The sequence below is a fragment of the Salpingoeca rosetta genome, assembly GCF_000188695.1.
Source record: "Salpingoeca rosetta unplaced genomic scaffold supercont1.24, whole genome shotgun sequence".
Classification (NCBI taxonomy): domain Eukaryota; class Choanoflagellata; order Craspedida; family Salpingoecidae; genus Salpingoeca; species Salpingoeca rosetta.
Genome location: NW_004754910.1, coordinates 589,542 through 601,055, shown reverse-complemented (window position 1 = coordinate 601,055; position 11,514 = coordinate 589,542). Strand labels below are relative to the sequence as shown.

Here is an 11,514-nt window from a genome sequence, read left to right as displayed (position 1 = left end):
ATGAACACACACGCACACACACGCACACACACACACACACATACACAACTTGCTTTGCATGCGCACGGATGTGTGATTCCACTACATCAACATTGACGGTGCTGCAAACTTTTCCCTTGTACTTGTTTTGTGGTTTCCAGGTCTTAGTCTATAGACACTGTAATATACAACAATCTTATGCTGGTGTGTTGTGTGTGTGTGTGTGTGTGTGTGTGTGTGTGTGTGTGTGTGTGTGTGTGTGTGTGTGTGGCATGTGGCGTGCGCAGAATTGAGATCAACACACACACGCACACGCACACACACACACACACATACACACACACACACACTAACACACACACACACTAACACACGCACGCACGCACACACAATCATCTCGCCTTGCTGGCGCAGCCCACCCACGCACTATCAGTGAACCACTTGTGGCAGCTCGCCGAAAAGGAGGACCCACCGCATGTGCGTTTCCATTTGCTGTCATGTGCCGTATGCTCACGCCACCACCAGCACCACCCCCATCACCACCACCACCACCACCAGCACCACCTTGCGCTTGCCGCTGTGCTAGTGTGTGCACTGCTTCATTTGCGCTGCCTGCTGCACACGACGTTTCGTGCTCCCTTGCCTCGCGCCAACCTGCGCGGTGTTCACATTGCACACATACCGTTCTCCCCCTGCCTTGCTCAAATAGGAGAGTGCCAAGCTGCTGAGTGCGGTGAGTTTGACACTGGTGCTTACTGTGCGGCAGGCTTTCACATGTGGGCCATCTGGGGTGAACTCGGCTTTGTTTGTGTTCACTTACATCGCACCATCTCTCACATTGGTCGGTGTACCTGCTTCTCTTGTCATTGGAACAGCAACTCCTTCCTCGCATTGCACAGAGGCTGCTGCAGTTTCAACAGGTACTGTTGTGTGTGTGTGTGTGTGTGTGTGTGTGTGTATGTGTGTGTGTGCGTTTGAACGTTCGAACATATGCGTCTGTCTGTGCACTCTCCAATCCGGCACTTCAGCCCGTGTGTTGTAGTTCTCCCACTCATCTTCTCAACTTGCTCACGCTGCAGTTACCGTTCATTGTTGGGAGCAATCCCTACATCAAGCACGTGGTACGTGGTGTTGCCGAGACCGTGCGGGTTGCCTTCCCGACAGAGCGAGTGTGTCGTGCCCACTCACTCACACACTCACACACTCACACACTCACACACTCACACTCACATTCACTCACCCAACGACACACTCACACACTCACACTCACACACACTCAAACTTGTCACCACTGCCCCTTGTTGTTGTTGCTGTTGCTCTTCACAGCACATCCAATACTACGACGCATTTCACAACCTCTTCATGATGCGCAAGGTGGGCAATACAACTAGCTTGCTTGCAGGCACCGCTGGCTTCACTTGCAGAAGGGAAACTAGGACACACAACAGTCTGTGTGTTTATGCGTGCGTGTATGCATATGTGTTAAAGTATTCACGTGCTGAGCCACCACTGACACTGCTTCGCTGTATCGTTCATGCGGAATGCGTATGTGTGCAGAAAGTACTCAAGCCCAACTTTTCCAGCAAATACACGGACTTTCTTCGCTCGGTGAGACAAGCACGCTGATGTGTGTTCGTGTGTGCGTGTTCGTGTGCGTGTGTGTGTGCGTGTATGTGTGTGTGTGTGTGTACGTGCGCGTCAAGTCAGCATGTGTATTGCTCCTCGTCCCTCACTTTGCCGCTACCACCACCAACCATAACCACCATCACCACCATCACCATGTCACCAGCTTGTTGAGCCGCACCTTCAGGTTGCGCGCGTAGTTGCTCGCGGTCTCGCAGAATCCGTGGACGCCGATCTCATTGATGCGCAGCACGCAAGCACGTATGGCAATCCGTTGTAGTTGTCAGTGTCTGTCTGTGTGTGTATGTGCGTGTGTGCGTGTGTGTGCATGTGCATGTGTTGTGTCTGGTACAATCGCCCACAAACACATGTTGCTGCTGTCTCCGCCCCCTCCCTCTGATCATCATGACTTTGTGTTGTTCTGGCCGGTCGGATTCAGGTTCATGCGGGATTTGATTCGATCGCGCATCACCATTCGTCTCCTCCTCGAGCACCACCTCGTACGTGCGGACACACACACACACGCACACACACACACATGCACACACACGTACACACACATACACACAGACACACACACACATGCACACACACACACATGCGCACAGACACACACACGTATACACACACGAACAATGAAGAGGGCTGATATGTGCACTGGTTTCGTATTGTGCAGGCACTGGTTGAGAAGAAGCCAAATCACGCCGGCATCATCGACCTGCAAGTCAATCCACACGAGGTGAAGCAATGAACACACACGCACACACACGCACACACACACACACACATACACAACTTGCTTTGCATGCGCACGGATGTGTGATTCCACTACATCAACATTGACGGTGCTGCAAACTTTTCCCTTGTACTTGTTTTGTGGTTTCCAGGTTGCGCGTGCGTGTGTCGCAAAAGTCACACAGCGATGCAGTGCTGAATACGGTGTGTGTGTGTGTGTGTGTGTGTGTGTGTGTGTGTGTGTGTGTGTGTGTGTGTGTGTGTGTTTGTGTGTGCAGTTTTACTTCCAAACTTTGGCAAACTCACCCCGTGTGCATGTGCAGGCCGTGCACCCACCGTCGTGTTTGATGGAAACTTTAACTTCCACATCGCCATGTTCCGCCATCACCTGGAGTACATGTGAGCTTGTGTGTGTGTGTGTGTGTGTGTGTGTGTGTGTGTGTGTGTGTATGCGTGTGTATGCGTGTGTGTGTGTGCGAATGCAACACCAACTCTCTGCGCGACAACGATTGTGCCCTGAGCATGCCTTTCTTTTCTTTTCGTATGTGTGCGTTTGTGTTCGTATGTTTGTGTGCCAACGGTGAATTCTTTCGCATTGCTCCCATGCGTCAGTATCGTGTCCTCAACATTGGTCCTGGCCCATGCACACCGCGCCTCGCAACCTGCTTCTCTGCTTTGTAATTCCATATCATCGATTGCAGTCTGCTTGAGGTGTTGAAGAACGCTTTCGATGCAACAGCACGCAGACACGCACAAGGTACAGATGGGCATGTGTGTCTTGTGTGTGTGTGTGTGCTGCTTTTTACTTCCGTCTCATGCAGCCCACATGGTCGCCTTCGACTTGACTCGACAAGCGCTCGCTGTGTTATCACCACGGCACTGAGTCTACACGACGACAACCACCGCCTTTAACCTTCACACCACTGCTTCTCCTGCTCGCTTCAGCGCCAAGTTTGCCGCCTGTGCGCATCACAATGTCGCACGTTACGTCCTTCTTCACCATCCGCGTCTCCGATGAGGGTGAGGCTTTGCTGCTGTTGTGCTGTTGTGGCCGCATTGCTCCGCTCTTGCTTTCTGTCACTGCCAAGCCACCATCATTCACCCCGATCACACGCACACACACACACGCACACACACACAACACACACACACACGCACACACACACACACAACACACACACACGCACACACACACACACACACACACACACACACACACACACACACACACACAAAACACACACAAAACACACCACCAACCAACCAGGCGGCGGCATCCCGCGTGACAAGGAGGACCATCTGTGGGCGTTTTCGTTCCATCCACACGAAATGCGTATGACTCAGCAGCGGTTGGAGGCGCTCACGTCCGCTAAATCCCTGCGCGGTCTTGGCGTCGGCCTGCCCATGTCCCGCCTCTACGCAGAATTCCTCGACGGCGACCTAGATGGTTCGTATTGTGCTGCTCTGTCGCGTGTTGTTATTTTGCTGTGTTGTGGCGGTGTCGTGTGTTCAGTGCGTGTCTGTGTACGTGCGTGCGTGTGTATATGTGTGTGCGTTTTGCCCCCAATGCTCTTCCCAGCACCACTGCCCTTGCTCATCACCCCCTTGCACCCCAACCTCCTCTCCCCTCCCCCTCCTTCAGTGAAATCGGTGCACGGGTTTGGCTCGGATGCGTTTCTGACGCTGCCGTGTCTTGAGGCGCACCAGCACCACCTCCTGGAATGAAGCAGTGCTCGTAACCGTGGCAGTAGTGGTGGGTGCTGTACTTTCGTCTGTCTTTCGTTCCGTTCACATTAGTTTACACGTGGATTCTCTTGTTACACGCACAGTGTCATTCTCTGGTTGTACTATGTCGTTACGCCATGAGCAACAACGAGTGAGGGCCAACGCAACGCGCAAGAAATAAAAGACACCAAGCCATACACGCTGTCACGCCAATCCTCGATATCAACACACACACACACGCCACACACACACACACACACGCCACACACACACACACACACGATACACACACGCCACACACACACATGCACACACACGCACGATACACACACGCCACACACACACATGTACACACATGTACACAACAGCTTCAAGAGAGTCAAAATGGAGAAAGAGAAGGCACCAGTGTACGGAAAAGAGAAGATCAACTACCCAGCATGCGCCAGGAACAATAGAGTGGACCACACATGCTGTTCGCGGGATGTAGTTTCTAATCGAATTCGATGTTGTCAAATCAGAACAGCACAGCAGCAGCAATTCACACCGTGAAGCACCTTCAGTTCACACCACATCACACGACATCAAACCAAGCACTGCCATCAACAAGTCTTGAATCGCTATGAATGCACGGAACAACGAACTCCTACAACATCATTTCCCTTGAGCGGCCTTCTTGCTCCTTCCCGGCTGCACCTGCTGCTGCGCCTGCTGCTGTTGTTGGGGGTGGAGGAATGCCTGCGCCTGTTGTTGTTGTGGCTGCGGCTGTGCGTACGCGAGCATGTTGGTCCCAGCAAATTGTGGCGAAGCCATGAGTGCTTGCTGTGCGGCGAGTGCTGCTGCGGTAGACGTTGCCGTCGACGCTGCTGATGTCCCTGGCATGTTGCGCAGCTGTTGCAATCGCTGGGCCAGCGCCATGATGGTGCCCGCTGCCTGCTGCTGTTGCGTTGCGTTCAGGTTTGCGGTGGTTGTGCTCGTGGCTGTTGTGCTACTAGTCTGCTGTGTCGGCTGCTGCGAGCGCGCCCGCTTGGTGGCTGGCTCCTGTCCACCACCAGCGCTTGTGTCCAGTGGGGCTGTCGGCACGGGCACGCCCATGTGCATGAGCATGTGCTGTGGCATGAAGGCTGCACTCGCTGACAGCTGTGACGCAGTGGGGGCACCGGGAAGCTGGCGTGGTTGTTGCGGCATGACGGAGGGTTGTGTTGCTGTCGATGCAGCTGAAGTTGCTGCGGTGCGCTTTGCCTTTGCCTTGCGCGCTCGCTTGCTCGGTGTCGTGTGACTAGCTGACGTGGACGTGCCTGCCCGCGACACTGTCAGTGCATGAATGGGTGTTTGCATGCAAGCAAAATTGGCGTGAGATTGGGTGTCGTGGTTCGGGAATAAAACAGGAAGAGCTTGTGCGTATGTGTGTGTTTGTTTATATGTGTGTATGTGTGTATGTGTGTGTGTATGCGTTTGTGCAAAAAGACACATGATGCACGATCAAGTCATATGATTGGCCGAGGAAGAAACGTACTGTCAACGTGTTGTGCGACAATGTCGGCGGCACCGGGAAGGCTGCAACAGCGAAAGGTGGCGAGCCGAACAGCGTGTGAGTGTTGTGTCGTGCTGTGCTAGTGCGCAAAGGCGTTGGCTGTCAGTGCTGGGGATGTACACATAAATTTGCTCCCGCACACACGCACACACACACACACACACACACACACACACACACACACAACGCTTACCCTGAGAATTGGACTTGTGCAATGATGGCGGCCTTTTCCATTTCGAGTTGATTGACGCGCTGCTCCAGCATGGTCACCTGTGCACATGCCACCATGCCAAATATGCAAACATGCAGCGTGGGTGGCTTGTCAGCTGGTGTGCTGGTGTGGCGTGTGTTTGTTTGTTGAAACGAAGGAAACATCATGGTGTTGTCATACAGGAGCACAATTGTGGAATGGCGTGGTGGCGACACGAGTGGCTGTTCCGTACCTGTTCCTTCAGAATGCGCACAAGGTGACGCATTTCCTCATTCTCTTTTCGCTTTTTCGCCCTGTAGCGCTCGGCAGCAGCCTTTGTTGGTGCCATGGCATGGTTGGTTGTCAGTGAGTGAGTGAAGGGGTGGGTGACATGATGAGGTATGACTGAAGCAGCTTCCTCCTTCCCATTTCATGTAATCGAACAAAAGAGAATTCATTTGCAAGCTACAGCTCCACCAGACACTACAAGAGCACACGACTGTGTGCAAGTACGCACGCAGCCACTCTGTCACCCCCCCCCCACACACACACACCTTGTTGCGTTCGCGCTTCTCAGTTGGATCCAGCTTGCCCCTGTGCAGGCAAGATGCAAGATACGTGCAAGTTTTGCATGTGCGTGACGTGATACGTGAGTGGACCATCGCATGCACGTATGTATGCGTGTGTGCAAATGAAGGATATGTGCAACTTCAAACCACCACGTTCCAGGTCACCAGCAGTGCTCACTTTGCGTTTGGTGACGTGGGTGAGCGGCCTTGCTTTGTTGAGGAGTTGGTGCGTGCGCGCGTTTTGGCGGTGGATGGGTTCTTGGTGGCGGCGGAGGCGGCGGTGGTGGTGATGAGCGGGGCTTGCTGGGTGACGGGCAGCTGGGGGATGCCCTGCGGTGCAAACTGCGCGGCCACAAGCAGCAGCACAAACAGGTGAGTAGAGTGAGTGGAGTGAGATTTGTTGGAGGGGGTGAGCCGTTGGCAGATCAGATTGGAAAAGAAAAAAGAAAGATGATGTGAAGACGATGTGCGGTTCAATGGACAGATGGGCAACCGTCACGCAAGTTGAGCTGGATGAATGAAAGGAGGAAAGGGAACAAAGGCATTGTTGCACGCGGGGTCACGAACAAGGCTGTAGGAAAAGTGTCATCGAGTTCATCATGCATGAGATGAAAGAACAAAAGAGCACAGAGCAGTGCGCTCACCTGAAGCAGCGGCTGCTGCGCCGTGTGGGCGAGAGCGTTAGCAGAAGCGCCACCAAACGTGTCGCCAAACACCGTCTCCTGTACGTCTGGCGCCAGAGAGCGGAGGGACTGGAAGATGCTTGAGTTGTCCTGCGTTGGAGAAGGCAGCACGACATCCTGGTCGATGCTGGAGATGGATGAGCTTGAGGTTGGACCCTGGTGCTCCTTACCGGCGTTGCCCACGCCGTTCATGGCGAGGCCCGCCGCGGTTGTTGCGGGGGTGGCGCCCACGCTGGTGCTTGGGGCCTGCGTCGTGGTTGTGGCAGATGTGGGGGCGCCCGGGGAAGCCAGTGACTGGTCGCTGCTGCCAAAGGTGAAGGGGGCATCGAGCCAGCTTGAGAGGAGGTTGCACTCGTCATCTCCAAAAGTAACGACGTCCGCCAGTGTATCTAAAGGTGACCAAGGGCAATGGGAAGGCGGGGGGGGGGGGCGAAGAGCACAGGTGTGGGTGACAGGGGAGAGGGAAGCGGGCGCGTCATGTGTGTGTGTGTGTGTGTGTGTGTGTGTGTGTGTGTGTGTGTGTGTGTGTGTGTGTGTGTGTGTGTGTGTGTGTGTGTGTGTGTGTGTGTGTGCGTGTGTGTGTGTGTGTTACGGGGTGGAGGGCATTCCCATCCATCAGTGATGGGGGTGATGATGTGGGTATCACGACAGATCGGTTTGGGCGCGAAACACAAGAGGGCAAGAAAAAAACAGAGGGTGCCAGGAGCTGTTAACGCGAGAAGGGACACGAGTCAATGTATGTGACGTGTGGGTTTGAGGATGATCTGTGAGAGAGACACGTGAGGGTTTGAAGCCCGGGACGCACTGGTGTCATCGAAGATGGAGGGGATGACGCCTTGGGCGGCCGAGTTGGAGAGGGCCGTTGTCATTGTTGTGGCTTGTGACGTGATGGCGCCAGAAATGCAGTGCTTGACAATGGCTTGCCTGCAGGCAAGAGTGTAGAGTTGCAAACGTTGCAGGTGAGAGGTGAGCTTCGTGCGTTCATCATCATCATCGTTTCGCTGCTGTTGCTGCTGCTCATGATGTTGTTGTGAGCGTGTGCGGTGAGGCATATTGAAAGAGGAGGAAACTGAAAATGGCAGGGTTGTAGTTGTTGTTGGTGGTGGTATTGTGGTTGGTGTTCGTTTTGCGAGGGGAGAAGAAGGCATGGCGGGTGAAACGTGGTCACACGCGCGTGTTGTTCGTGGCACAGGGGAGTGGATGTGTGTGTGTGTGGGGGGGGGGAAGTAGGGGAAAATAAAGACGGGGTGATGATGCCAGACGACACATGTACGGCAAAACAAAGGCAGCAATGTCATCATCATCACCACCATCACCACCTTCCCCCAACGCACACAAAAAGCACGCAGTGGTGGGGTGTAGCACACAAGGTCACCCCCGCCATCTGGCAGAAAGATGAGTGCAACATCAGCCACACGTCACTGCGCGTGTGATGACGACGAGGGCAACAACACGTTGCGCTCATCTGGTGGGGTTGTAGTTCTCGGTTGACAGACAGCATGGCCCATGCAACTTACCAAGGGAGGGGGGGGGCAAGGGGTGTCAGAGAGTTGGAAGCAAAAGGTTGGAAGGCGTGAGGCTGATGGAAGGAAGGCGCGATGCGATGTATGGCTAAGGAAAGCAGGTGTGTGTTGCTCGTCGAGGTGGCCTGAAATGGTTGTTTGTGGTGAAGGGAAGCAAGCAAGGGCGGAAATGGTGCAGGGTGGAGTGGTGAGGGAGCTCGTCACACGACATGCAGAACAACAGTCTATATCTTGACACATCGGCATGCAAGGCAGAGGATGTCATTCAGCTTCCTTTGTCCCCAACGTCCTGCACCCAGCACGCGAATTCCGAGAATTTGACCTCCTTGGATGGCGTCATCGGCAGGGGTCGTTGACAAGCGTGTTCACGAACAGCACGAACCTCTTGGACGTCGCGCGTTCAAGGTGGTTGGCGATGACGGCACCCGTGGAATGCGACAAAGGCAAAAAGTAACAAGGATATTGAAGCAGCAGCAGCGGCAGCAACCAGCTTCCCTGTTCGTTTGGGCGCGTGCCTGCAGGCTCTCTGCAGTGGGTAGCGCGTGGTCCGTGTGGTGGCAGAGGTGGTGGTGGTGAGGCCAAAATGAGCGGCAAGTTGTCGACGGCGCGGATGACGTGGGATGGCTCGATGATGATGATGACGATATTGGCTTGATTGATGTGTGATGTGTGACTAAGGTGCGTGTGGGTGAGGCAAAGAAAGAGAAGAGGATTGCAAAGATCGAACAAAACACGCGAAGCAGGCAGGGGGGGCTTCTTTTGCTGTTGAAAGAGGAGAAAGCAACACAAGCAAGCAAGCAAGAGCACAGCACAGGAGAAGCAGCAAAGAAACAGAAGGCGAACGAAAGAAGGCGAAAGATTTCTTGCCTGCATGCAAAACGGCCCATAAAACCGCATCGAATCATTGGTTTTTGTTTGTTTGTGTTTGTTTTGCACCGCGCCCAACCCATGCAAACGCAGCCACGTGGTGGGTGATGACATGCGATCGATGCGGGGGATGATGTGATCGACGGTGCTTGCACGCGAGCATAAAGTGTTGCCTCGAGAACATGATGTCACTTGACGGTAATATTGGCAAACGTTGCATCTGTCACCACAACAACAACAACGATAAGTATGGCATGTCACACAGCCACAACAAACAACACAAACACAACAACGAAAGGAAGCGCGACCTCAATCAAACAATCAAACGCGGATCACGAAGCAGCGTGCAAACAATGTTGGTGGGGCAACAACCAACGCGCTTGCAGGGACAATGATTTGAAACAACAGAAGCAGAGAAATGAAACGACACATGTCGTGGTTGCGGTTGCTGTGGTTGTTGTGGTCGCGTTTCAGAGAGAGAGGGGGTGGGGGGTGTCTAAGCGTTGTCAACATGCTGCTGCAGGCGTTTGGAAAGCAGCTTGAGTGCTTGCGTGGAGGCATCTGCGCGACTTTGTACTTCCTGGAAAGAGGACGATGATAGGTTCGTCACGTGCGCATGGACAAAAAAAAACGGTTAGACGGCTTGCATGAGACAGACGCACAAGGCAGGAGGAGAGCGGCGGGGCAAGAGAGTGGACAACATGGGTGGCGACTGGGGGATCATGAACATCAACAGAATGCACGCGAACCAAAACAAGCAAGCCACTGAGCGTAAACGCGTTCCCATGCACGGACGACAACAGCGACCAACAAAACCAACAAACAAACACGACAAAACACAACACACACACACACACACACACACCTTGATTTCGTCAAAGGCATCGCGGGTGGTTTCACGAAGGAGATCTGTCTGCTCGCGCACCTCCTGGAGACGGATCGCAAATCACACACATACACACGCAAAGGTGCAAAATTCCGTTGACTCTTGAGTGTGTGCGTCTCTCACATTGCGTGCACGTGCCGGAGGAGATGCTGTGCTTGGCAACGCACACACACACACACACAAGTGTAAACACAGTGACACACACACACACACACGTGTACACACACACACACGTGTACTCACACACACGTGCACACACACACACACATGTACACACATCCAAAAATACCTCGATAACGCCCTCCTCGGTCATGGCGGCCTTTGAGTCGTCAAAGCCAACATTCTCATCAAGGAAAGAGGCAGCTAGGCTCAGCAGCCCGCCCTTGCCTTTGCCTTTGTTGGGCTTCACAGTCTCAAACTGGGTGGGAGGCATTGCATGGCGGTGGCACAAGGAAGAAGCAAAGCGCAACGAGACATGAGACGAAGTAACGGTGGCAACGAGTGTTCCTGCAGACAAGCGGGATCGCAAACACAGACACACACAGACACACACAGGCACATACACACAGGCACACAGACGGACGGACGGACGGACAGACAGACAGACAGACACACACACAGGCACAGGCACACAGACACACAGACACACAGACACACACACACACACACAGATCAAACGCACGTACCGATCGCAGGTTTTGCCGAAGGGAGCGGGGAAGCCACTGCTCTGCAGCCTGAAGATACTTCGACTTGATGGCCTGGCGGTTCACGTTTGCGCTCTGGCTGATCTGTTGTGGCGGCAAGGACGCAACATGGGTGTTGAGGGTCGGACATGGAGAAGGAAGAGAGACATGGGTGAGTGACTGGTCGTAGCGCCGACAGAAGCGAGGAAGAACAAGGAGATGGGAGGGGTATTCGTAGTGCACACAAACGCATGCTTGGAGAAACGCAAGCGTAGAGAACACATGACCCACACGGGTACATATGGGCACACCACAAAAAGCGACAAATGGCAGTCCAGTGGTGGTGGTGTACCTTCTCAATGTCACCGACAGCCAAACCGATGAGCAGATTCATGACGCTGATGTTCATCTGAAATAAGGCGGCACAGCGATGGCGGGAAGCGAGGATGCGTGTGTGTGTGTGTGTGTGTGTGTGTGTGTGTGTGTGTGTGTGTGTGTGTGTGTGTGTGTGTGTAGTAGT

General features: G+C 53.8%; 3 protein-coding genes across 4 annotated transcripts in view; 1 reads left to right on the top strand and 2 right to left on the bottom strand.

Annotated features, from left to right (window-relative positions):
* The window catches only part of PTSG_08628 (uncharacterized protein), a 4,944-nt gene extending 685 nt beyond the window's left edge, over positions 1-4,259 (top strand). The window contains exons 2-16 of the mRNA XM_004990362.1: positions 394-456; positions 689-712; positions 855-899; positions 1,059-1,100; positions 1,306-1,353; positions 1,537-1,587; positions 1,769-1,863; positions 2,042-2,102; positions 2,279-2,341; positions 2,490-2,541; positions 2,661-2,736; positions 3,039-3,094; positions 3,283-3,357; positions 3,605-3,784; positions 3,980-4,259. Coding sequence (XP_004990419.1) covers positions 394-456; positions 689-712; positions 855-899; positions 1,059-1,100; positions 1,306-1,353; positions 1,537-1,587; positions 1,769-1,863; positions 2,042-2,102; positions 2,279-2,341; positions 2,490-2,541; positions 2,661-2,736; positions 3,039-3,094; positions 3,283-3,357; positions 3,605-3,784; positions 3,980-4,062 — 1,014 coding nt within the window. The 3' untranslated portion in view covers positions 4,063-4,259. The remainder of the gene's footprint in view (positions 1-393; positions 457-688; positions 713-854; positions 900-1,058; positions 1,101-1,305; positions 1,354-1,536; positions 1,588-1,768; positions 1,864-2,041; positions 2,103-2,278; positions 2,342-2,489; positions 2,542-2,660; positions 2,737-3,038; positions 3,095-3,282; positions 3,358-3,604; positions 3,785-3,979) is intronic.
* An 85-nt stretch (positions 4,260-4,344) lies between these two features.
* Positions 4,345-8,870, bottom strand: PTSG_08627. Of its 2 annotated transcripts, XM_004990360.1 has the most exons (9): positions 8,553-8,870; positions 7,841-7,959; positions 6,997-7,424; positions 6,531-6,694; positions 6,338-6,377; positions 6,037-6,117; positions 5,787-5,863; positions 5,576-5,616; positions 4,345-5,369 (listed from the first exon to the last, which is right to left on the bottom strand). In XM_004990360.1, exons 2-9 carry the CDS (start codon positions 7,902-7,904, stop codon positions 4,714-4,716), a joined length of 1,551 nt encoding a protein of 516 aa, XP_004990417.1. In that variant the 5' UTR covers positions 7,905-7,959; positions 8,553-8,870; the 3' UTR covers positions 4,345-4,713. The 2 variants fall into 2 exon arrangements, with proteins under 2 accessions (XP_004990417.1, XP_004990418.1); XM_004990361.1 differs by lacking the exon at positions 8,553-8,870 and having other exon boundaries at positions 7,841-8,534.
* Positions 8,871-9,549: 679 nt separating this feature from the next.
* Positions 9,550-11,514, bottom strand: part of PTSG_08626 (uncharacterized protein) — a 12,432-nt gene continuing 10,467 nt past the window's right edge. Inside the window, exons 30-34 of the mRNA XM_004990359.1 lie at positions 11,347-11,403; positions 10,998-11,099; positions 10,601-10,729; positions 10,291-10,353; positions 9,550-10,005 (exon numbers count right to left, since the gene is read on the bottom strand). Of these exons, the coding sequence (XP_004990416.1) occupies positions 9,922-10,005; positions 10,291-10,353; positions 10,601-10,729; positions 10,998-11,099; positions 11,347-11,403 (435 nt within the window). The 3' untranslated portion in view covers positions 9,550-9,921. The remainder of the gene's footprint in view (positions 10,006-10,290; positions 10,354-10,600; positions 10,730-10,997; positions 11,100-11,346; positions 11,404-11,514) is intronic.